Source organism: Gasterosteus aculeatus, chromosome 13, assembly GCF_964276395.1.
Source record: "Gasterosteus aculeatus chromosome 13, fGasAcu3.hap1.1, whole genome shotgun sequence".
In the NCBI taxonomy this organism is placed as follows: domain Eukaryota; kingdom Metazoa; phylum Chordata; class Actinopteri; order Perciformes; family Gasterosteidae; genus Gasterosteus; species Gasterosteus aculeatus.
This window is the reverse complement of record NC_135701.1, coordinates 7,816,833-7,841,982: the sequence shown is the minus strand read 5'-3', so window position 1 is coordinate 7,841,982 and position 25,150 is coordinate 7,816,833. Positions and strand designations below refer to the sequence as shown.

Sequence of the window (25,150 nt, the reverse complement as noted above, 5' to 3'; positions counted from 1 at the left end):
TGAGGAATATTTCTTCCTATTACTGTAGATGAGATGAGGACTTAGTCCCGGTTTAACACGCTTTAAAAAAAAAAATACTGGGCTGACACTGCCTGCAACCCACAACTTCTTAGTTTCTGCAGAAAATTATATAATGAATACGGGTAGGTTTTTTTTTTGCCTCCATAGTTGAAGCCTATTACAGTTGCTGAGTGATGCACAGTAATCCTTAGCTGGGATTTGTTCCCACTACTCTCCTACTCGCTCAGCGGTACCTTCTGAACTTCTGTCTCTGCCTCCCAGATTCAACCATTCTTCTGTCAGTCATCCTGCCTTTCTTTTCTGTTCCAGCCTTTTTCCGCTCACATTTCTTCCCTCTCTCTCGCTCTCTCCGCCGCCCTACATCGCTCTCATTGGGGGTTTTCCAAAGGGCTCAGCCGCTAAGTCTCCTACCATATCCGTGCGCGTGGCCAACTGAGCCGAGGCCCTTCCTGATACTTACGCCAGTGATGATCCTTGAGCTCGTTAGCTGGCAGTGTTTGAGGAGGAGCGCCTGAACCTGTCCGTCCCACCCCGGGCCCTCGGCATGCAATCTCTGACCTGCTCGGGATGTGGGTCAGTGCCTCGGCTACCGACGGACACTGGTCGGGCCCGCTTACACCGCCGATTCTTTAATATGGCCGGATTTGGGAATGCTGGAGAGCGGTTTTAATACCATAATCTCCGGGATGATAGTTTCCCATTATTCAGCAGTCTCGTGTGGCACGCGGGTGAGGGAGAGATGTTGGTTGAGAGGAGGAGGAGGAGCAGGGCGGAGGAATGGAGGATCACTTTTGTCGATTATCATAATTCACCCTCTCGTTTACTCTTCTGCTATTTTTATTCCCTAAATATGAGGAATGTTGACTAACCGGTGTTGTCTGTTTCATAAGCACATTGAGAGATGAGGAGGAAAAGCTGCATGTGTGCATAAGCAACATGCACGTGTGTGTGTCTGTAGTTTCTGTTCCCGTCTGTTGAAAGCCGGGTTGATGGAGGGACGCCTTGCTTGATGTCACTTCCTCTAAAGTATTGTGGTTTCCTCCGCCTTCAGCTCTCAACTGCAAGAAGCTTGTGAACCTACACAAAGTTTTGACAGCAATTTGAGGCTCAGCTTCTGCTTAAAGCTGTAAAAACCTCTTCCTCTTTTTGTGACGCTGATCGCTTCCTCCCAGACCTCCTGGAGTTGTTGGTCTCTAGGAAAATGAGAATCGATTCAAAAAGTATCCGTGCTCCGCGCTGGGGCTTAGTTTTAGCTACTATTTAGCGTCAGTAGTGGCGCACACACACAGTGACAGGTTCCCATTTCCGGACAAGGGCCATTTTGTTCGCTTCCTTTTTTATGGTTCGCTTTTTGCGATTTGCTCACGGTAAGTCTCCAATCTCCTAACGCACACGGCTGCTGTTTAGAGACACTTGAGATCGAGATTCTAGATGAACTTGTTGGTCTTAGATGTTGTTATTCGGGTCAAACGGGGCAGTTTGTGTCATAAAAACTTCACGTGTCTTTTTTTCCCTCCCTGCTCGTCTTCGCCGATGCCAATCGAGAACACTGGCGTTTTTAAAATACAAGTTATTGTCTTTGAATAAATAGATGTTCCAATTGTGATTGTGGAGATTGATTTTAAGTCGAGTGGAACTTGTTTTATTTATTGTTGCATTTGTCTGCACGGTAACAGTTGTAGATGGCGTTGGAGGAAGCATTGCAATCTCAATTCGCCGCAATAAACCGCAAAGAAGCTAGTCCCTCTGTTGTTTCTTATGAGCGACTCTCGCTGATCAGAGGCTTGAATAGATTTGCATGAATTGCCTTTGGTTGGCCTCCATACGAGGGGAGAAAAAGAGGCCATGCTCCGATGATCGTTTGAACTCTGCACAGATGGAGAAGACTCTGTCAAAGATCACGCCTCCTCTTTAGAAAGAGCAGCGGGAGCTCTGGTGCGTATTGTAGACCCATCATTCAGATTGATATATGATAATGATACAGTTTTTCCATCTGGCCGTCATGTGCCTCCTTTCTTGCACTTACCCATGTAGCAGAGAAAAATATCCCTTGAGGGCAAATGATGTGCAAAAACATGTCTGTAGGCAAATGGAATTTGCTCTACTTTTGAGCACTGCAGTGACTCGCCTTGTTGCTTCAGCTACCGATACCTCCTCTGTGTGTGCACGTTATCTGCCAGAGTGACGCCTGTCCCTGTGATTCTCTCTCTCTGTACGCACACTTTTGGTCACATTCAGTCATGTCATGACTGTCATGCAGATGTTTCCTGTGTGGGACAGTGTGCACCATAAATAGCCTTAGTATTCTTTTTGCAAACGGTTAAGGCATGTTTTCTTTTTGAAAACTCTACATTTCGGAATGATATTGTAAAGCAGGATTAATTCAAAGCTTTTGCCCGATTCAGCTTGACAGTGTACCAACTGTACTCCGGTTGGAGTTGTGCCCAGTTTGCAGACACCTGCTCCATGACGGTCCTATTGGAGCCGGCCGGGTGTTCTCTCATCGATCGGGGTTTTTTGCCTTTTGGGTTCTCTCTGATGATGAAAAGTGTGTCTGTTCTTCCCCTTTGAGGGCCAGTGGGAGTGCATCTCATCGTGTGCACTGGCGGTTTCAACAATATGTTCTGATTCCAAGAGCCGAATGGAAATTTCAGCCCATTTGCACTGTACATAAAAGTACCTTTTGATCTAGTCTAAAAATAGGTTTACAGAAAAAAACGTCTTTTCTGTCACATACAGACCATTTTTCTTCTAGTTCCTATTTTAGTTTGTACTCCACCCCTTTATTCTACTACAGGTATGAGGTATTAGAAAATAGTCATGATTAACTTGTCTGGTGCCACCTCTAATGTGTTCTCTTCGTTTTCTTCAGCACTTCTGTACGATATCGACTGAACAGACTCCTCAATCCCCTTATAGCTTTTCATACACAATATTTAATTTTCAATACATTTGTATTTCTAAATCATGCAGGATAACCCTTAAATCTATTGTAGTTGCTAAATACAATTGGGTAGTATCTTTTGAAATGAATTCTTTTGAAATGTTTCCATTTAATTAATGACCTATTTATAGTTTTATAAGTTAAAGTTTTTTGTCGTTGTTTTGTTTTTCCTATTCCTTTTGTTGTTTGTTGTTATATAATAATGCAAAACAATTTAATAATAAGATTGCACTCAGAATAAAAATAGGTCAGAAAAATTTGATTAGTAAGATTTAAAAATAAGGACAAGGGACTATTTGAATACTGTGTGTTGTTGCTTAACAACACTGCTTATTCATTGGTTGGTGCAATTTCTTTTCTCTGAAGTCTCTCACTTATCTCATTTATGTGATTTAATATGATTATCCATACATGCTTTACTGGCACACAGTTAACATTTACCCTTTAGAAGTCCTCCGGATACGGTGGTATTGGTTTCTGTGTCCTAATTGTACCCTCCCCTTGTCCTTTCTGCAGCCCTCGTCGTATGAAGCGGTGGAGCCTTTGGACCTGGAGGAATTCTTGTTGTCACAGTTAAGAAGTGGAGACTTGGCTGTGATGCAGGAACTCGGAGACTTCCCCGAAGATGACCTGAAGGTGGAGCAGGTGGAGAAGGAGTGTCGCACTGTTAGACACTCTGTCCCTGAAGATGGGTGAGTCACAGGAATTTTGATAATCCACCCACTGACTATAAAAAGCCTCCCTGAAGGTGAAATGGAATGCTTTTAAATAGTTAAAGGAAATTACCAGAGAAAAATGGTAAAAATCTAAAAGAATGATAACACAAGATGTTCCACTGCATTGTCAGCTCTCAAGTCCATCTAGAAACATGCTTGCTATTTTCTCTGCAAAAAACTATGACATGATCTAGACATACATACTGCGTGTGTATAAAGCCAAAAGATGTTAGCAGGGATTTACAGATCTTAGGAGAATCTATGCCATAACAAAATAAGTAGCAGTTATATTTTTTTAAATACCTTCAATGTTGTCAGACTAACTCCTTTTGTGCCGAGACATGCAATCTAAACTCGCTCACAGCATTCACTTGTTCCTCACCTTGACCGTGAAGTACAGATTGCGATTGAGGAGGAATGTGAGGTTTCCAGTTGTCTGCGAATGTTTACAATGCTTGTGGGTGTGACCATGTGTGTGACGTCTCATCCTCCTCGTCCCTCTCTTTGTAGACTGGAGTTGGATCCACATGTGAGGGACTGCGTGAAGAGTTACATTCAGCCGTGGCTTTTGGTCTCTAGAAGGTAACCCCCCTCCCCCCTTCCCCCTCCCACAGAAACACATGGGTACAATTATCTGGACTCTCACAGCAGTAGAAGTTGGCTGATTTATGGCTAATATTCACACAGATATTTTGACAGATGCCTCAAAACAAAATTGAGTTGACGATTTAGAAATGGCGGACTAGAAAATACGCCAAGCTGCAGTATTCTAACAAAGGAGCCTGCAAATACCAGTAGAAATGCCCTCGGTGGTTCTTAGCCGTCACACTGGTGACAACTGTCTGAGAAGTTACACAGGAAAAAGGAGGCCTGAGAGATCCTGATGGACATTAGCAGCTTTGATCTCCTTTCCGATACATTGTTTCTCTCTCACACTCACTCACACTATGTTGCATGAAGCTTCTGGTTTTGTTTGCTGAACTGGTTTGATTAGAAGTTCCGAGGCGTATCCGTTGACTTGCACAGTGCCACCAAAAGTTTGGACACATAATATTGTTTGATGTTTTTTTCTTTCTTTTATTTTTCTACATTGTACATTTTATATTTGTAGATTCCTAAAGTAGCCACGTTTTGCTTTAATGACAGCTTTGCACACTCTTTGCATCCTTTGAATCAGCCTCATGATGTACTCACCAGGAATGGATTTCACTAATCGGTGTGCCTTGTAAAGAGTTCATTTGTGTAATTTGTGTTCTTAATGTGTTTGAGACCATTAAGTGTCAGTCACTAACTTGGTGCGCGTGTGTGTGTTTGTGTTTGTGCGTGCATAGGTGCCAGGGCGATGGCTGGAGTGCGTACTCCGAGCGGGAAGGCCTACACAAACTCCTTCGGAAGCAGACCTTTGAGTCTGACGTCGAACCAGACAACACGCAGAAGCCAGTAAGACACGCACTCGACACCTTCAGACTATTTGTTACCCGGTAAGGAGACGTACTTGTCTCATTGTGTTGTATCGTGTGCAGTGCGGCCCCACTGACTGAAGTGTTCCCGCCTTGTCCTTCACCATACTAAAGACCTGGCACTTACACGTGCTGCTTTGTTGTTTCATCACCATAATCAACCTTGCAACCTTTTTATAGGCCCCATTAAAGTAATGGAAATGTACCCGTCACGACACACAGTAATGTTTTAACTTGCATCCTGAGAAAGACCGTATAACGCCCTCACAAGTCACCATGATGCTAGTAAGGGATTTGTTTATTTTGGCAGATTTTGTTAATATAATAATAATAATAATTCCAGTAACCTGCCTCTATCCAAAATGTAAATGTCACACATGATTGAACAAACAGAGCCTAATAGATGGCACTTATACCACATTAAAGAAAATAAATAACATCCAAAAGTTACATTGCAAGTTGCAAAAAACAATAACAAGATGTTATAGATCAGGACCAGGGATCTTCTAATCAAAGAATTGGCAAGAAATCAAATAAATGGATATCCCAAAAAAATCACCAAAGCCGAACTTCAAAATACAAAAAGATTTGTTCTAAAATGCAAATATGTTGCACGCCGTAATTAAAGTGTGTTTTGTGAGGGGAAAGCCACTAAGTGGGAGCACTGTGCTCGTCCACACTGATCAAGGCTTGAAAGACGTTCTGGATACTGGGTGTGCAATGTGAGTGAGGAGTGGGAGACCGGGCTGCAGCCCTCCAATAGTGCTCACAACAGTGTTTTCTTATTCCTATCTCAGTTCCCCCTGAAGAGGCTCTTTTGAAGTTTGCTCTGCACCCGGCTTGCACGGAACTAAACCGGAATATCATTCATTCTATCTCCTGTAACCTCCACGTGTTGTAGCCCGACCGTCGAGGAGCTGCGGTGCTTTCCGTTTTGTGGATATTCTCCTCTGAAACTTTGTCAAATTGCCAGCGTCGGCCTGCGTGCCTAAATTCTGTTCCATCACGGTTCCCTGCCTCAGTAGTCGGCCGGCGTTATTACGAGCCAAGTTCCCGTCCTCCCTCACTCCCATCTTGCCAGCTCTTTTGTCTCAGAATGGCCACATCCCCAGCTCCCAGCATCAGGCAGTCCCAGCCAATCCACGTCCCAGTCAGCGTCACCCGCTAGCCATCCCTCCCCACCAGCCAGTCCCCCTCCCCCACTCGCCCCCCCCCATCACCCCATCCTTGGCAAGCCTGGTTAATCACCCCGACTATGGAGCCCTTATTACTGCCACAGGCTTCCCATGAGCTGCGTGCCAAAAAGAGTCACAAAGAGGGGGAAGAGAACGCACTATTGTGATGGTCCCTGAAGCTTCGGCGGGGTGGAAGCTCGGCCCGTCCTTGCCGGTGGTTTGAGAGCTGGGATGTGAGAGTCATGGGTGACGGGAATGAAAGAGACAAGAAGGACGGAGAATGGGAGCAGTGAGGTTGTGCACTGCCCCGTAGCCGAGTCTGAGTAATTGCACATGGTGCCACTTCCAGCCGGAGAGACCGCGGCGGCTCCAAGCAGCTAACGTTAGCACAGTTCAATGGTAATTCATTTCTAAACCGGAATTAAAGGTCCTTCCCACCTTTTGGATATGTTAAATATCTCTTGAGATAATGCTATTTTGTCTCTAAGCCACAGGCTCAAAAAATGTATGCGTTGGCCTACTTTGGGTTGGTTGGTTTATGTTAATATCAGAAGTTGAATATTTTTGTGGAAGTATGTTGGTGGTATGTATCAATACATTGGCACTCACCAAATATACAAATTCAGTCTATTCCAAACAGCACAGCAGAAAAACGTGGGTAAGCTCTTGTAAATAAATATTTTACAACAGAAGACATGGTTTGTGCGTGTCTCCTCTTGATTACTTGATTACACCCTCACGTTTGAGCGCTACATCTACATATCGCACTGCTATGTTAAGTCAGCTGATTACATTATTCCCACGGGTCCGTGTTGTTGCTGTCTGGCCATTTGGATGTAAAAAATGAGCTGTATCTTGCAAGCTTGTTTTCCTTTTTCGGTTGTTTCTGAGGGCCAGTGAGCCTCTTTGCCTGCAACATTTAGCGTTCAGCCTGTGGGCAGATCACTTGATTACAGAGCTTGATCAGCTAATGGACAATGCATCAATATCTCTACTGACGAGTTTGTCACAGCAACCTATTGCATGACAACATTCGAAAGCCTCATATCCCGCGCAGGGCCGCGGGGCCAAAAATCCATATCACGCTATTTAGAAAGATTCTGACGGTGTCCCGGTGTGTGTGTGTGTGAACATATTGCTTTTTCAAGGAAACACATTAATTCATCAACACACGTAAGACATGTAGCTCCGACCGCTGAGCGCTTCGCGGTGAGGTGTAAATATGGCAAAGAAATGAATACTGTACGGAAATGTTATACCATTTGAACTGATATGCCACCCAGCCCTAATCCTATTTAAATGTATCTAACTGGGAAAATACAGCTAAAACATTGTGTTTACAACACGGATGGAAGTAGCTGCTGAGCATTATCGCAGGACTCGTGTCACTTCACTCTCTGTAGCGTACAGTGAACATGAATATATATACTTACATAATAAGTATTGTGTGTGATCTACATTGATTTAAACCTTGATCGGACAATCGTCTCCCCTCAGATACACAAACAGTCTAAACTGCCTTAATGCCCGTTAGCTTTTGGTTGTCTCTGCTGAAAATGTTTTTGACGGTTCTCACAATGCTGTGGAAGTATACAGTTGATAATTTTGTCGTCATATATTTTAGCGATGAGGCAACAATATAATGAGGTTGTCGAGTATTGATGCCCTTTTCTTCCTGCCTACTCAAACCCATAAATAATAGTTTGAATGGAAGTAAAATCCAAACATACATTAATCTACTATGTATCCTTTCCCCGCACGCAGTATGGTTTACGCACAACATCCCTTTTGGATATTCTGCCTTTATACCCCTTAATGTCCTATTTTCTTTTCCTCCCAATCACATTTCATTGTCCTAACACTATTTTCTCTATCCTCCCCCCACCTCCAACCCCTGACCCTCTCCTTCTGTCTCTGCCCCAGGTCAAGTCTCCAACACTAGAGGGGTTGAGCAATGACTCTGGCCGCACACTGACATCCTCCGACTTTAACCTGCGGTGTTTGACCCCGGACCGGAGGGTGGAGGGGCTGCTGGCCTTCAGCAGCCACGAGGAGCTGGACCGCATCAACCAGGAGGCCCGTTACGGGAACCGACACCCGGAGCTGTTTGCTCTCTACCCACCGGCTGACGAGGTCAGACACAGGGAGAGTTGGTACTCTTGAGTGGATGCGGGCTTATCGACCATTGTTCAAGTCATGCAACACATCTCCTATACAATGCTTTAGACCCCTAATGGGATATGAGGTGTCTCTGGTTTCTTTATTTACAGTCAATCAATATCTTTGGCACCTGCCGGACATGTTGATGGATTTACAATCATTTTTCATGAATTATTAATGTTCTGATTGTTATTGGTATTCTTGGTTCTTTGAAGTTAAAACTGTTGAAACGGTTGGCCAGACAAATCAAGCTATTTTGAGACATCACATTGAGCCCTGGGAAAATTTCATTTTTTTGATAGTTGATTTGATAGTAACTAAATTATCAACAAGAAAATAATCTGTAGATTTTTCTATTATGACATGCACTTCCACCTTTTCCTCGGCCTCTTCCTTTCCTTTGTAGAAATGGACAGGAAAAGTACAAAACGTTTTACAAAAACATGAATGTTTTGGTGAGTTGCAAACACAACTCCACTATTAAGAGAGGGATTATATATGCATTTTTAATCCTGAGTTTCCACCCCTCTTGCCTGTAAATGGATTTAGTTCTGTATCCTTTAAGGCTTTAAATATTCATTTTCCATCATTAACATATATGTATCTAGTTTAATGTCCTAGATCTCATATATATATATATATATATATATATATATATATATATATATATATCAACTTCTCCATTTAGTTTTTGCATTGTTTGAAAACGTCCTCTGCTGTTGTGCTTTCAGGAAGACGCAGTGGAGATTCGGCCCGTCCCCGACTGCCCCAAAGAACACACTGGAGACCGCATCCTGGTCCGTTGCCAGGCCATCAAGTATGTCATGCATTTTCATAAGTTCGTAGGAGAGGGGGTTTCAAACAGCTGACCTATGTTGGACAAGGAACCAACAGTTAGCGATGTTAAAGGGGAATTATTCCTACTCCCCCTTACTGAAAATGACCTTTTGCCAAGCATTCAACATACAGTACATTCTTGTCTGTCACATCTGATCATGATTTAAAAGTCTGAGTGGTTGTTTGAAAAAGGCTCGCAGGAGATGTGACAGATGCAATAAGAGAGAGTGGAGGAGGGCTGTGCCCTTCAGGGGCTGTTGTTTCTGTCTGTCTGTCTCTGTCTCTCTCAACTCAACTCATTGTTAATGTTGCAGTGGTTTGGAAGCTTCACCCCTCCCTTCATTTAACCCTCAGTTCAAACCGGTTGTCACTTACTGTGCTACATTTTATACAACAATTATCTCGGTGACTGGAATATGATCAAAGTAAAATGAACCACCAGTCCACGAACGTTGAGTATGTTAAATATATGTCTCACTTGTTTGTGTTAAAATGAGTCCTGTCCTTTTCCTCCTCGGCTTCATAGGTTTGAGATCGACATTGAGCCAGTATTTGCCACTATGGCCTTGTATGACCTGAAAGAGAAGAAAAAGGTAAGAGTACTTTGCTTTACATTAGTTTCTAACGTTGATTTAAAGCATATCAGGATTTATTATTGTGTCATTGTTTGGCCTACCTGGGCCCACAGGTCCTGCGTTCTCTATAAGCTTTAACTTGCAGTAGTAGTTTACTACTACTAGTAGAAGTTATTGTAAAATGTTAACTGTCCATCACTGATGATTTATTAGTTGAAATCTAACATCCAATGGAGAAAACAAGGGTTCATCTCTGTTACCAGAGATGAACCCTTGTCACGCACTGATTCTTGACAGGAAGTTAAGTCAATGATGACATCACAGAATAGAGTCCCAATAATGTCATCAAACTGTGATCTTCTAGTTGTCTGATTGTGTTTCCACGCGTGTTTTACGGAAGCTGTTGCATGCTGGGAGGTCTGGTAGTTTCTTTTGGCAGTCGGCATTGAGGGATCAGTGTAATCTACAAGGTATTAGGCTTTATCATGCTTTTGGTTCTAGAACTACTAATACTGCGCCCTATTTTTCCAGTCCCCCATTTTGAGCCACGGCCGTCTGCATGTTTTCTGTGGGTTTACACGGTTGGATGGTTTTGGGGTAAAGGGACTGAAGGATTTAGTTGGTACGTTAAGTGCTTGTGGACCTCTAAGATGAGAAGGGGCTTTAGCCACTGGTCCTGTCCTCCTCTCAGCTGCTTCCAGCTTGTCTGCACGATGGACAGCTTTAAAGATGGTCCTCGGGGTGAGACGGGGCGGTTGAATGCCCCATATTTTTGAAAGTTGGACTTCATATAAGCCGGTCTCGGGACAACGCAAGTAGGATAAGCTTCCCACCGTATGGATATATTTCCCAAATATATCAGAGCAGTGTACATGAATGTTTTCAGTTGTTTCCATGTCTATGCATAAGAGCAGCGCTGAAGTGTTGCATTGTCATTCACTTAAGATGAATAATTTCATCCAGTGTTACTCTGAAGTGTGTCCTTGAGGAGGTTTTTTCCACATCCTGCTTGTTCCATTGAGCAGAGACAGACCCTGACTGTTAAAGAGCTATGAAATGTGCCTCAGTCTGAGTGAAGGAGAAACTGCCAGGCCTGTTTTATCACAGTTTGAATTGTATTCGAGCTGTGAGGGTAAATGGGTCAGCGGCAAATGCCTGAATCCAACTCTTCAGTGCACTGCTTTCTTTTTCTCCTGCTCCTCCGTAGTATTTGATTTGCCTCTTTGACGTTCGTCTCTGTCCTGTGGGGATCGCGCTGCTCTGTTTGCATGTTGAATCTTTTTTTGTTGTTTCACATCTGTGGAATGTGCAGCAGATGTTCATATAATTCCAGATAATACTTTAGTTATTAACCATCCCTCTTTGCTTCATCATCCAAGGTACAGACTCAGGATTTGACCTAACAAAGGAGCCTATTTAGGATTTCTAGATTAATGGATACATAGAATATTCTAGAGATGGCATGCAAACAGAAACCTTTCGTCACAGCTAAAGCGATTGCGAAATGTCCGTTTCTCTCTGGGTTTATTGCGGGCATTAGTAACCTTCTTCCTCTTACTCTCCTACCAGACGAGCCCACTTTTACTGGACTGTGACTGCAGTCCGACCACATAGCGAGTGATCCGAACTTATTCACTGACGCGGCAACCTCAGGGAGCAGAATAACTGCGGATTCTGGAAGCTCTGTGAACTTTATGGGGGAAGCTAGCTGACGTCTGTCCAAGAAATTCCTATTCACCTATAGAGTTCTTTGAAAAGTTCTTACGGGGGTCTTGCAACACGCAACACCGTGGCACACAGTAGCAACATTTCAGGGGTCATGAGCGTGTCAGTTTAGAAAATAGCCTCTCTGGTCTAACAAACATGTCATGTTAAAATGGGCTATTACACGCTTTGTTTCTCATTAGGACAAAATGTGATGCTTTACGTTTAATTCCTCAAGGGGACGTGGTTAGAATTGCATATGAATTTGAACATTTGGCACTCTGTCCGGATTCATAAGGATATGAAGCATGATATGCTGTTTAAGTCAGCTGGTTTTGATTATTGAGGGAGCCATTTCTGGGATTCCAAGAAGTCATGTGTCCGTATGAGGCAACTCTCACTCTTGTGGCAAGCGTGCCTCATGTTGACGTGACCGGCGGCATTTCCCTCACAAATTCTGACTTGTCAGACCTCAGTTGGCAAAATGAATGTATTTATTTTACTCAGAATACTTTGCGGAGTCTGAAATCTGATCACCGTTACTGTTTTGAGGATTCCAGTTAACAACAGATGCAGGTTTGGCTGGCCGGCAGTCTGCTTTGGTGTGGTCAGTATAACGGCGGTCCTCTGGGACGGCAGAATGAAGGAGAGTGTTTCATGGCTTTCCAGTAAAAATGATCACATGCCAGGCCAGGCCAGGCCAGGCCAGGCCAGACCAGACCAGACCATGACATATGGCTGTGTTCCTCGCCCAAGGTCGATAGAAAGGAGAGGACTATGTAAAGCCTTTTTTCATTTTCATTCAGTAAAGAAAGGATCACTCTCTAATTGCATACATTATTTCACTGTTTTTATCTTTAATTGTCAAAGTGCTTGGCATTACATTTTTTTTGTTTCATACAAAAACAAATGGATGATTTATGCATGCATGTTTTAATCCCATTTAATGGATTATGGTTGATGAATATCAATAAAAATACACGGGAACAAAATCCTAAACAGATGGTATTCTGGGATCAGCGTCCAAAAGCCTTTTCTAAACTTGTTCCTGTCGTCTTAATTTTTGGAAAACATTATGCCTCAGAGTGAAATTTGTTTTATGTCCTGATTATGATATCAGTCAAATATTTTCTTAACGAAATCCTTAATGTGGTGAAGAGTAAAACCTCCGTCTCCCTTCAGATATCCGAGAACTTCTACTTCGACCTGAACTCGGAACATTTGAAAAACATCTTGAAGCCTCACACTCCACACGTGGACCAGTCTACACTGGCCCGATCTGCGATCTTCTCCATCACCTACCCGTCCCCAGATATCTACCTGGTCATCAAGGTAAAATTATATCCGTAGCACCCGTTCACATGTCCTAGGTACAACTGTGTAGCAGTTGTAAAAGGATTCTGCTATTTTAACCCTGGCTTTAAATATCTCAGTCCTATTCCCAGAATTGGTTTTATATACCCTGTAATTCAGTTTAATGCTCTGGCTCGTTGATAGATGAGTGTATTTTGATTATTCTGAGCTGCCCTAATGGCCCATGAACTTCTCGTGTGTTTTTTAGATTGAAAAGGTTCTCCAGCAGGGAGAGATTGGTGACTGTGCTGACCCCTACATGACACTGAGGGAATGTGACTCTGTAAAGGTAATGTGGCATTAAACACTCAAACTTCAAGTCTAAGAGGCTTTTTACTTCCTTCATTCAAACACCTTGTTTTGGTCTTTCAGAACAAGGACAAGCTGGAGAAACTGCGAGGTCAGGCGGAGACTTTCTGCCAGAGGCTTGGTCGCTATCGCATGCCATTCGCCTGGGCGACTGTTAACATCATGGAGGTGATCTCCACTGCTACGCTGGAGCGCGACGTCACCGACTCAGACAGCCTAAAAGGAGGTGTGTGCTTGTGTGTTTTGTCCTAATGAATGGGATGACTGTGGTGCGCATTCCCATGGATTGTTTATAGGCGTGTGCGTATTTATTGTTCCAGGTAAATCCAGCAGCATGGAGCGCAGGGCGCAGTTTCCCAGGAGGAATTCTGAACGTTTCAATACCATTGATGATCAATTTTGTAACGTGTCTGCCTTCAAACCTGCCACCATCACTATCAGCACCATCTTTAAACAGGTCAGAACGCTACTTGCACACAAAGAGACTGTTTTCTGTCTCATTCTTTGATGAAACACTAAATCCCATCGGGGGTGTAAAATATGTTTCTACCTTAATGACTTCGCTGTAAAAACATTGTCCAATATATTTTGTATGTATTCAATGTGTGTGTATTTGTTTGTGTGTGTCAGGAGGGAGATCGTTTGAGTGATGAGGATTTGCTCAAGTTCTTGTCTGAAATCAAGAAAACCTCCACTCCACAGAGAAGAGTCAAGACCATATCAGGTCAGATCACATCCACACATGTTTTCAGATTTTATTAATTGAGGGATTACGTTTACATTCTGGTTTCATCAGCGGTCTTTCAGATCGTTGAGGAGATTGATACCAGTCTCTTGTCCAACTTACTCATGAAGCTAGAGCCAGTAGCCGGTTAGCTTAGCTTTGCACTGGAGAAAGACTAAGCAAGCTTGCTTGCCGTTTCCCCCCATGTCTGGTCTTTATGCTAAGCTACGCTAACCACAGGCTGCCTGTAGCTTCATGCTGAACAGAAGGACGTAACTTGCTTTTAGCAAGACCGAGCATGATCACACTTTCCCAAAATGTAAAACTATTTAGAGTTCTGTGATTTTTCATTTATTTTTAAAAATATATGTGTGTATTCATAATGCAGAGAATTCAAGTGAGATGACTGGATTTAATGCGACGCATGCGGAAATTGACTGATCTTGTGTCTTCTAGGTTCCATAAAACTGGACATGTCTCCAATCCACGACACACCACTGGCTTGTTTGTCCACTGAGCTCATCCCGCTGATACCGGTGGCTGAGAAAAACATTCGGCCAATCAAGGAAGTGCTCGAGTTCCCATCCAGTGAGGTGTATGTCCCTCACAACATTTACCGGTGGGTTAGAAGGCATGATGTAACATGGAATGGTCCCACACTCCTTTGGCCGCTGCGCCACCTTTTATGTATTCTACCCACAGATACTCAACACACAGGAAGGAAGGAAATGATTACGTTTCATATATTTTTCTTGTCAGCTAAGTGACTCCCCCTCAACAGGCTCAAATACAAATCTGTTTTTTTTAAAAACAACCGCAGAGGTGTAGTTTCCTCTCACTGACAGTGTGCAAGACCAGAGGCAACATGAACATGCTGTACTGATCACCTGAGAGCTGACACTGCTTTGCTCTTTCTAGTGCTATTTCTATTTTTAGGACCATCCAGGCTGTAAAAGGGCCTCGTAGTGGCAACAATAAGGTGACAGGTTGTGTGAGCACAGGTTTAAACAACACACGACTCTGAAATACTTTGACACCTAACAAAACACGAGTAACGTTGTGTGTGTCATAGGGCTGTCAAAATTGCTCAAAAAGGACGTTCCAACATCCGCTTTATAAAAAGACAGATATTCGAATATATATATTTAAATATCTGGTTGGGCATTAGACACGTCAATAACAGGACAAATGTATACAACGAGACATAACTACTTGTATAGGTAATTTATTTAAACCTATTTAACAACATGCAAAAATTAAAATTTTTGTGCAGGTAATATGTTGCGAGCGGCCAATTAACTAATGGCCGCTCGCACACACGCACTCTCGCTCCTTCTCTCTCTCTCTCTCTCTCTCTCTCTCTCGCTCTCTGCGCAAAGCGGTTGAAATGAACGACAACAATAATCAAAACCTGAGTTCTTATCAAGAGTTTTGTGCAAGCAGTTTAAGGTTGCGATTCTTGTTCCAAATACGTCAGGCTTCATTCAGTGGTTGAAACTGAGTTTTACAGTACCGACATTGAACGCTCCGAGCGAGCTGTGCTGTAAACACGGAACTTTTCATTGGCATGAAACGGCAAATAATCAAACTAACTTGTAGCCGATCTAGTCTATTTTATTCATGCAATACACAGTAGTCGGGTGCGCGCCCGCCCGCTAAGCAGACAGTCGCGCTGCCGTTTTAAACATTTTTTTCCTTTTACATTCGAATATTAATTTTCACATTCGAATATAGAATATTCGTTGACAGCCCTAGTGTGTCAACACGTTGACATTACATTCTCTGAGCATTTGTTCAAAGGCGTCTTCGGTATTTCCCTGTATTCCAGGTTTCAACAGATTACAGCCTGGTTTCAAAACCAAAGGTCACGGTGAATTATTGTTTCTCTGGATTTTTGTCATGACCAAGATGTTGCTGCACAGATGGTTCCATCTAGTGATATGTATTGGAACTGCTTCATTTTATATATATATATATATATATATATATATATATATATATATATATATATATATATATAATAGAAAGGCATTGCATGATCATGTGTTTATTAAACAGGAGGCGTTCGTGACACTTCTTCTCTCCCTATGTCAATGTAGGAACCTGCTCTACGTCTACCCGCAGAGGCTAAACTTTGTCAACAGGCTTACATCAGCGAGAAACATCAGCATCAAAATGCAGTTTATGAGCGGCGAGGACCCATGCTGCTCTTTGCCTGTGAGTGCTCCTGTTTTAAATTTCATTGATTTATCCTGATGGTTTCACTGGATATGCTCGTGAAATTGTGTGCATTCTGTAATTTAATTATTATAACAACAATAAATAAATTAAAGGAAATGTTCACAGTTAAGGCACTGAGAAGAGCTCTGCTAGTAATTATTATTCTTTTCATCCAGATCATTACAGGATCGCCTCCTGATGCATTGTTGTGCCATTGTGAACAAATTCCTGTGTTTTCTTTTTGTTCACCCCCCCCCTCATCCATTCTCAGGTCATTTTTGGGAAATCAAGTGGCCCTGAATTTTTACAAGAAGTCCACACCGCTGTTACCTACCATAACAAGCAAGTACACATTACTGAGGCACATTATACTGTAACTCCCCCTTCGCCCTCACTCATCCTCTATAACTCCTTATTCATTTTGATTTATCTTCAGGTCTCCAGACTTTTATGAGGAAGTGAAGCTGGCTCTTCCAGCTCGTCTTACAGAGAGGCATCACTTGCTCTTCACCTTCAACCACATCAGCTGCCAGCAGAAACAGAACCAGAGTGGTAGCTGTGAGACGCTCATAGGATACTCTGTAAGATTTTACTTCCCGTCTATATTTCTAAATGTACCCATTGATATTAGCGGTAACCTCAAAGTACTGCTCTGCCTAGTATCTTGTATGGGTTGGATGTCCCCAGACTCATAGAAATAGACGCTGCAGCATATGAATTAATTTATCAGAAGATAAACCTGCCTTAAATGTTAAAGTGCGCTCTGCTTACAAACTATTTTGTTCTTATCTAGTGGCTGCCCATTGTGAATAATGACAGACTGCAGACGGGTCAGTTTTGTTTGCCCATTGTCTTGGAGCGACTACCTGTCAACTATTCACTGCACACGCCGGAGGTAAACGCATCTATTTTGCATTTATGTTGACATTGTAGATGTACGTTCTTCATGTCAACATCATGCTTGTGAATGCCAAGGAGCCAGCAAGTATTCATTAAAGTTTATTGGCATTTTCAAGACAGAGTACAGACATGGAGGAGAGTACCTAGTTACATTTCCTGTGTCTCTGCTGTGTAGAAACTTCCTCCTCAGAATCCTCCGGTCAAGTGGATGGAAGGTCACAAAGGGATTTTCAACCTCGAGATCCAAGCCGTTTCGTCTGTCCACACACAGGTGAGGAGAGGTTGCACACAAGTGTAGTAAGATGTCCATCCTGAGGCATCACTGACATTCTGTCTTTTCACTATTGTTTCTGTGATTTGTATCTTATCTTATATCTCTGCTTCCCGTCGAAAGTACCAAACTGCAACAAATCATCTCTCTTCTGTACCAGGACAACCACCTGGAGCGTTTCTTCACCCTCTGTCATGCCCTGGAAGGCGGCGCAACATTCCCGCTACGAGTCAGGGAGGAGAAGATTCCAGAGAACAAGCTGGAGCACGAGCTGAAGCTCAGCATCATATCCCTGGCCTCCTCCAGATTAGAGCCTCTGGTCCTCTTCCTCCATCTGGTGCTTGATAAACTCTTCACGCTCATCATGCAGCCCATGGTCATTGCTGGCCAGACTGGTGAGCATTCATTTATTCAGCAAGGAAGTTGAACTTTCCCTTGTTCCAGAATTTACTGCTCTTTTGTTTTAAAATATCTGATATGGTCACCCTTGGACTCCTATTGTGTTTTATTGAGTTTCTTGCATTCTTTTTCTTATTTGCTCATTATTAGGTTTTAAATCAATATTAGAAATATTGGTTAGTTGTAACTACAGTTAAACACCACTGTGGAACAGCTTTGAATGTATGATAATGAGCTGTTTAAAGTTTGTTGAATACATTTTCTGTCAATCATAATATTTATGACATCATAGGTCTAACATTTTTGTTTGTCCGTGTCCCACAGCCAATCTGGCCCAGATAGCCTTCGAATCAGTGGTGTCTATTGTCAACGGTCTTCATAACAGTCAGGAGCTGATCAGGGACCAGCAGGGTAGGAACAGCCTCCTGGCGACCTACCTTTACTGGGTGTTTCGTCTGCCTGATCCCCCCCGAGACATGCAGAATGCAGGTACTGACTTTATAACTTCTAAATATTAACTTTTTTGTTTTTTCTTCCTTTGATTATATTTGGTCTGATTTATTTTTTTGTCTACCCATTCACCTGTGTTCAGATTCAGGGAGTATACCATCTGCCGAGAGCCGTTACAGTACCATGGGTCGGGCCACAGCAACCACAGTCGGCTCTATGCTGCTCCTCCAATCCAGAATCCGCAGCAGCAGCAACCCCGACATCCCCGCCCCACATAGCTCTGCTGAAGATGCTGAGGTCAAAAGCATCCTCTGTGCCCAGGTACTGGGGTACACCCTAAACACTCCTGTAATCTGTTCTCATAATTCACCCACACTTCCCCAACCCTGACTTTAAGTGAATTCAAGAACAATATTTGAGTGTCAGATGAATTACGCTCAGTTTGGGGATTTTTCAGCGAATTTGTAACCACTGGGGAAAAAAAGGCTCTTAAAAATGATCCATAAAATTAGCATTGACCTAAAAAGTGTGTGACATAAATTCGGACAATTTTCACTGAAAGTCCATATTTTCCCAGGCCAATGCACATTTTATTTATTTGACAAACGGCACACGCACGCACGCACAGTGCAGTATGTAAATATCCCAGCAGGCTTGCACATACACACAAAACATTTGCTATTCATCCCCACAGTACATTAGGTATTCTATTAGGCCACTAGAAGCCCACTCTAATGAATGCATCCATCAGGTTTAATGTGATGGAAACTGTGTGTTTCTGTCTTCAGGGCCACAACAACCCAGGCAGCCGCATGTCCACCATTGTGGACTTAAACAACCACCAGAACTCCACAGGAAGCACCAGGCCCTCCAACAGGAAGGTAAAAATGTTCTCCCAATTAACTTTTTCCCACCGTCATGGCTTGTTACTCAATACATTGCGGGTTTATAAATATAGTTCAGAGCAACTTGATGATTAATTGTGCGTTATTGAAAATGAATTGATATATTCGGTCCAAGACATATTTAAATTTGAGTTGTACAACCATGTTTTCAATGCTGCACCGAATAATGCTATCCATAGCATAACCATATTTGTTGAATAATTCTTCTTACTGCTAGCATTATGTATTGAACAACACTTAAGCCTGGCGCATGCTTCTGCGTCTGCGTCGTTGCGGTGTGAAAAGGCACGCAAGGGGGTCTTGCGTCTGCGTCGCTCTGAAAACGCAGAAGCATAAACTAGGCTTTAGACCTTAAACATCCTGCGGCACAGCTTAATCTAAAGACAGTTCCCTGTGGTTACCACAGGGTGGGAGTGTGACACTGAGAACCTTAATATTCCGCTGGAATAATGTTTAACATTTGTTCCTGTTCAAAGCTCAACAAGTATTTCAAATTTTATTCATATTGATATTTAGAAAATACTTGTTGATTGTCTGTCTGTTTTATTATTACCAAAGGGAGGCTGTTTTTCACCAGTGTTTGTATTTTCCGTGTTGCAGCAGTTTCATGAGGAGTTGGCCCTGCAGATGGTCGTCAGCACCGGGGTCTGCAGAGAGAATGCATACAAATATGCCTGGTTCTTCTTTGAGCTGCTGGTCAGTGTGCTTTGAAAAATATCCCGGAGGGTGTTTCTTTAATTGACACACAGCTCGAAGACAAAACCGTGTTAGGGTGTATGTGGAGCATTGAAAAGCACTCTCTCAAAACAACACACGACCTCGAGGCCACACATCTGGCGAGTGGCTAGACGATTTATCACCCATTTGGAGTTTTGGAAGTGTATCATCACTCACAATCACTCTCCCTTCAGTTCATTTCACATTTCTTTCTCCAATTACTTGACTAAAATTGCCCGCTTTCATTTAGAAAAAGCATCTTTCTTATTCTAATGATAAATGAGGATGGAAGATAATGATAGATAAGATGATAGATATTCAAGGATCACTCTGGTTAGAGTGATGGCAGGTTATTTGAAAAATTCTTTATTTGAATGCACATTCATCACTCTCACAATAACTGCACTGGTTTTGTTGCATGGTTGACTCTAACAGGTGAAAAGCATGGCTCAGCATGTGTCTCATCTTGAGAAGGACAGTGTCCCCCGGAGGGGCCGCTTCTCTGACCGCTTCAAAGATGACATCACCACAATTGTCTCCGTGGTGACAGCTGAGATTGGGGCCATCCTTGTCAAGCAACATAAGGTGAGACCTGTGATTGCTGTACGTTTTGCTCATCAACATTTCAGTCAGTCGGATGGGTGTAAAACTCATTTGCGTCCCTGTTTCTTCTGGTCTTTGGCAGAAGCCTCTGTTTAAATGTTGCCATTGTCCTCCAAACAACACTGAGCTTGAAGTCCTAATTATATTTGCTTCTGTGGTACCAAATCTCTGCTTTCACTGCTAGAAGCCTGGCAAGATCCGCTAGGTGCAGCTCACAAATAGTTGATTGTTGTCGTTTTAGGAAGTGGAGCAAGCGGAGAAAGTCAACATCAGCCTGGCCTTCTTCCTCTATGACCTGCTGTCTCTCATGGACCGTGGATTTGTCTTTCAGCTGGTGAAAAACTACTGCAACCAGGTAGAATAACACAACCAAAAGCATTTCAGTGTGTGTCTAAAGATACGTGTATTCAGGGAATTATATTATGTAAGATTCTAAAAGAGACGCCTGATGATAATATAGAATCATTTTGAAAATCTTCACTTGACATACAGATGTCGGCTAAGAATCTGTCAATGCCAACGTTGATCAGCATGCGTCTGGAGTTCCTGCGAATCCTGTGCAGTCATGAGCACTACCTCAACCTGAGTCTCTTCTTCAGCAGCCCTGGCTCTGCTCCAGCCTCACCTTGTCCATCCATCTCCTCCCAGGTCTGCCCTCTCGTTATTCAGACTTTTAGGTCATTGTTTCATCATTAACAGTAAATATAATATTCTGGAAAAGGGCCCTCTTCCCTTTTATGTCTTCCATTAAAGAGAAAACATCTAGAAAAGTACAACTATAAAGGGTGCTGAGGTGAATTAAAAAGGGGAGTTGGGGAAGTCATTCAATGAAGCAGATTAGATGGGATTCAATTTAAAATGAGCTGTTTAAAAAAAAAAGTGCTTTATGTTGCATTAGGGAAGAATTGTCGCCATGTTATGTTCCCGCGCCTCTCTATTTGGTCCGTCACTGCTTCATTTCATCTCTCCACTCAGACCTCCAGCTCGTGTAGTTTCCAGGAGCAGCAGAGAATCTTGGGGCTGTTTGAGCTTTCTCAGGAATTCAAGCAGCAGCACTACCTCACCGGTCTGCTGCTCACAGAGCTCAGTGCCGCCCTAGACATGGAGTCAGAGGGGTATTAAAAGTCTTTACATCCTTATTGCCTCGTTTTTCCAAAGCTATTCTGTCTGAGTTCTTTCGAGGCACACTTTACAACATTCAAACGTACCAAAGAATGTAAATAACCTCTTATGTACTTAAATCCTGTATACTTGTGAGGTCACTGGTGGATTGAATGAAACTTTGTGTTTTCAGGGGAAAAGTCCAGAGAAAGGCCATTAATGCCATCTACAGCCTGCTGTGTTCACATGACCTCGACAATCGTTGTGTTAAACAGGAGGTCAGAGCCAAAGTGGCTGCTCTCTACCTCTCCTTGGTGGGAATCATCATTGACTCCACCAACTATCTGGATTTTACTGGTATATGCACACACACAAACACAGCTAACAATAGCTATATTTGGTGGTCATTCAATTCAAATGTGAAGTTCTTGTTGATTCCTAGTTCTGCACAGTAAACGCTGTGATTTAAATCCGATTTGTTCCGGGCTCTCTTCTCATGTATGTGTGACTCCTGTTGGTCTCCGTAGTTTCTGACACGCGCGGCGGAAAAAACAAGCCTGGCGGAACAGAGGATGACCTTGAAAATGTCCCACCTATCAATCAGTCTGTTGCCATGGCGATTGCCGGGAACCCCTTCAACACACTGGGACGGAATGCACTCGTCTCCATGGCATCCATGGTAAAATTTTTAAATAAATCTGTGATAAATTGATAACCTATTTTATTTTACCTTTTATTATTTTTTCGAAAGTGTGTGATTGTGTCGGAGTATTCTAACTCCTAACAGGTGAGCTACACTGGGGTAGATTGATTGGCTGTCACAGCCACACATACACTTCATCCATCCTGAAAAATCGCACACACACACACACACACACATCTGCGGGAGATGGTTTATGGGAAGCCATCGCCATCATAAGTGAACAGGGCCGTCTTCTTTGACAAACACATCCATCAAGTGCAGCTACAGCAACAACACAGGCACTAAAAGTGAACGCTGCCATTCTCTCTTGTTCTGCTTCTCTCCAGGAGATCTATCAGTCCTTTGTATGTTATTACATGAAGTACTATTGTGGGAAAAACTGATTTTTTTCACAACTCAGCCAGTTCCCCCTGAAACAACAATGTCAGAAACTGCTATGTTTTCTTCACATGAAGTTCTATTTTAAAATAAAGAACCGGTTTTTGATTATACGCCACAAATCTTGAGTTGGTTCTGGGGAGTTTCACTCGGCTCCGCCATGAAACGGAGACTTGGAAACCTGCTTCCAGGTGGGACACCAGAGCTCTAGGAAGTTAATGGCTACATTCATCAAATCTGCCACACAGTGAAGCAGCAGTAGCCCTTTTCTTCTATCGAAGCGATTCATTCATCACAGGAATGACGGTAAATTAATCTGCGGTAGATTTAACGTCTATTAAGATGGGGAAAAGAACCATACTTCACTAAAGCCTGTGTGGAAAGCAGTGGCCAGAGATGTTTGGTTTACAGAAGCTTGGGAATAATACACCTGTACGCCTACGCTTGTTATAAACGCTGTATGATTGAGTGGATGACGCGGGGGACCACCACTCACAGTGTTATGGATGCGTTTCTTCGGCAGAGTCGGCTAGTTCATCGTGCTGTAAAGCATCACGGTTAAAGCATTTCTCTATCTGAGCCCTTGTAATATATTTAGAACACCATTAAAATAAATGTAGTTTTTTTTTTATTCATCTTTTTATTCTAATTGATTTTTTTGTGTGTTCTGCATCCCTTGATGTTGGTGCACACACTGCAGATGCATGTGTCATGTGTGTTCAGTCAGCGCTACTGGATACTGTATCAGTATGTCTCGCTGCTCTTCCTCAGCAAGGTAAATCCGTAGCCACCCTGGCAGCCGACACCAGTCGCCATCTGTTGGCGTGTTTCCTGTGGGTGATGAAGAACGCTGATAGGAGCCTGATCCAGCGCTGGACTGTAGATATGCCTCACTCGCAGCTCAACAAGCTGCTGGAACTGCTCACCATCTGCGTGTCCTGCTTCGAGTATGGGGTCAGTTTGCACATTTATCCACCATGTTTTGTATTTGTGCAGTTGCACCAGATTTTTCAATTCATTCTAGTTTGTATGTGCTGATTTTTATCAATTTAGACAACATCCTTGTGCGTCCTGATATCACAATGTATGATTTATTTTTGTCATGATATTATTCCATTGTTGGATGATGAATCACCATATTTAAATAATGCACAGCTCTACTGTGCATCATGGATGTTGGGGGTGTCTGTGTATCATATAAAACATCAGGATAAATGCAAAGCGTTAAAAATAATATAATTGTATACACTTATTTGTAGCTGGTGACTATGTGCTTGCAGGGTAAGCAGAGCAGTGACAAAGTGAGCACCCAGGCCTTGCAGAAATCTCAGCAGGCCAAGCTGCAGCTGGAAGAAGCGCTGCTGGGAGGAATGGGAGCCCGCGGGGAGATGATGAAACGAGTTGGTGGAGGTGTTGTGTCGTTTCTCTTGGAATTGCTTTTCTGTCAAAATTAGATATGCATTTTCTGAAATAATTCCCAGTTTTGAACTGGAATTAACTAGTAACATAAAATTGGGAATAGGGACAAAATATTGTGAATGTTATCAGCATTTTATAAATGTGCGGTCAGCAAGTCCCCGTAAGAACCAATTTAAAGTTGCGCAGGATGTGCTTAGGTTCGCAGGTTAGTCTGGAAACTTATGTCTGCTATGTGTTTAAAATAGGAGTATACGCTGTAGAAGCAGACCAGGTACTGTCAAAGTAAGCTCGAGATGTTTGTTTATTTTTGGAAATAAAAATGAATAGTAGTAAATTAGTCATTTCTTTTGGACTGCATTGACTCCTATGATACAGTGCATTACATGTATTTAAGCAAACATGCATAATAGCTTTCTCACTACTTGATTTCTTTACGTAACTATTTGCTTTTCAACCCCTCACAGGAATTGATAGGACGATGGGACACAGAGAGAATCTACGATGGAGGAAAGATCTCACTCAGTGGAGACAGACAAACGACAAACAGGACAAGTAAGTTAAAACCTGAAGACTTTAAACGTTTAATCAGTCAGTATTTTTTGCGCTTTATTCTATAAATATCTTCCTTACTCTCACGTGTTCCATCAGGACTAAAGCAGAGTTGGACCAGGAGGCTATTATCAGTGGAAACCTGGCCACAGAGGCTAACCTTATAGTGCTGGATCTGCTGGAAACCATTGTTCAGGTAACAACCTGCACCCATGCAATATCTCAACACACTGACACAGAAAGTAGAAACATTGCAAATGTTCGGTTGATAATTTGGCATTTGGTAATATATTGCAATTATTATTTTGCATATGCAGAAAGACCTGCGGGATCAGCTTACCCTATTCAAATTATAATTCGATATGTATGGATAATTGGAACACCAACAAAATTCCTTATTAGAAACTTGACTAAACCCCGATCCACTTTTTTTAAACTTGCTGGAAAGCATTTGGTCTTAGCAAAGCAGAAGTTTTTTTACTTCAGAGTAGAAGTAGAAAACAAGTAAAGTGCAGAGCCATGTTTTTATTGCGGTGAATGAACACCACGTTTAATGA

The 25,150-nt window shown here is 42.7% G+C and overlaps 1 protein-coding gene across 2 annotated transcripts in view; it reads left to right on the top strand.

The window, feature by feature from the left end:
• Positions 1-25,150, top strand: part of dock8 (dedicator of cytokinesis 8) — a 45,773-nt gene that overhangs the window by 7,360 nt on the left and 13,263 nt on the right. The window contains exons 1-33 of one of the 2 annotated variants that reach the window (XM_040195065.2): positions 1,045-1,388; positions 3,482-3,657; positions 4,192-4,263; positions 5,013-5,121; positions 8,240-8,449; positions 9,208-9,293; positions 9,840-9,906; positions 12,775-12,924; positions 13,154-13,234; positions 13,318-13,480; positions 13,575-13,711; positions 13,885-13,978; positions 14,435-14,597; positions 16,078-16,195; positions 16,470-16,540; positions 16,635-16,779; positions 16,992-17,093; positions 17,274-17,369; positions 17,530-17,764; positions 18,093-18,257; positions 18,361-18,539; positions 19,007-19,099; positions 19,724-19,819; positions 20,276-20,425; positions 20,685-20,798; positions 20,936-21,091; positions 21,419-21,558; positions 21,738-21,901; positions 22,072-22,223; positions 23,397-23,579; positions 23,906-24,035; positions 24,509-24,596; positions 24,693-24,789. In XM_040195065.2, the coding sequence (XP_040050999.2) occupies positions 3,563-3,657; positions 4,192-4,263; positions 5,013-5,121; positions 8,240-8,449; positions 9,208-9,293; positions 9,840-9,906; positions 12,775-12,924; positions 13,154-13,234; positions 13,318-13,480; positions 13,575-13,711; positions 13,885-13,978; positions 14,435-14,597; positions 16,078-16,195; positions 16,470-16,540; positions 16,635-16,779; positions 16,992-17,093; positions 17,274-17,369; positions 17,530-17,764; positions 18,093-18,257; positions 18,361-18,539; positions 19,007-19,099; positions 19,724-19,819; positions 20,276-20,425; positions 20,685-20,798; positions 20,936-21,091; positions 21,419-21,558; positions 21,738-21,901; positions 22,072-22,223; positions 23,397-23,579; positions 23,906-24,035; positions 24,509-24,596; positions 24,693-24,789 (4,101 nt within the window). In that variant the 5' untranslated portion in view covers positions 1,045-1,388; positions 3,482-3,562. Of the gene's footprint in view, positions 1-1,044; positions 1,389-3,481; positions 3,658-4,191; positions 4,264-5,012; positions 5,122-8,239; positions 8,450-9,207; positions 9,294-9,839; positions 9,907-12,774; positions 12,925-13,153; positions 13,235-13,317; positions 13,481-13,574; positions 13,712-13,884; positions 13,979-14,434; positions 14,598-16,077; positions 16,196-16,469; positions 16,541-16,634; positions 16,780-16,991; positions 17,094-17,273; positions 17,370-17,529; positions 17,765-18,092; positions 18,258-18,360; positions 18,540-19,006; positions 19,100-19,723; positions 19,820-20,275; positions 20,426-20,684; positions 20,799-20,935; positions 21,092-21,418; positions 21,559-21,737; positions 21,902-22,071; positions 22,224-23,396; positions 23,580-23,905; positions 24,036-24,508; positions 24,597-24,692; positions 24,790-25,150 lie in introns of those variants that run through there. The other variant, XM_040195064.2, reaches the window with a different exon arrangement.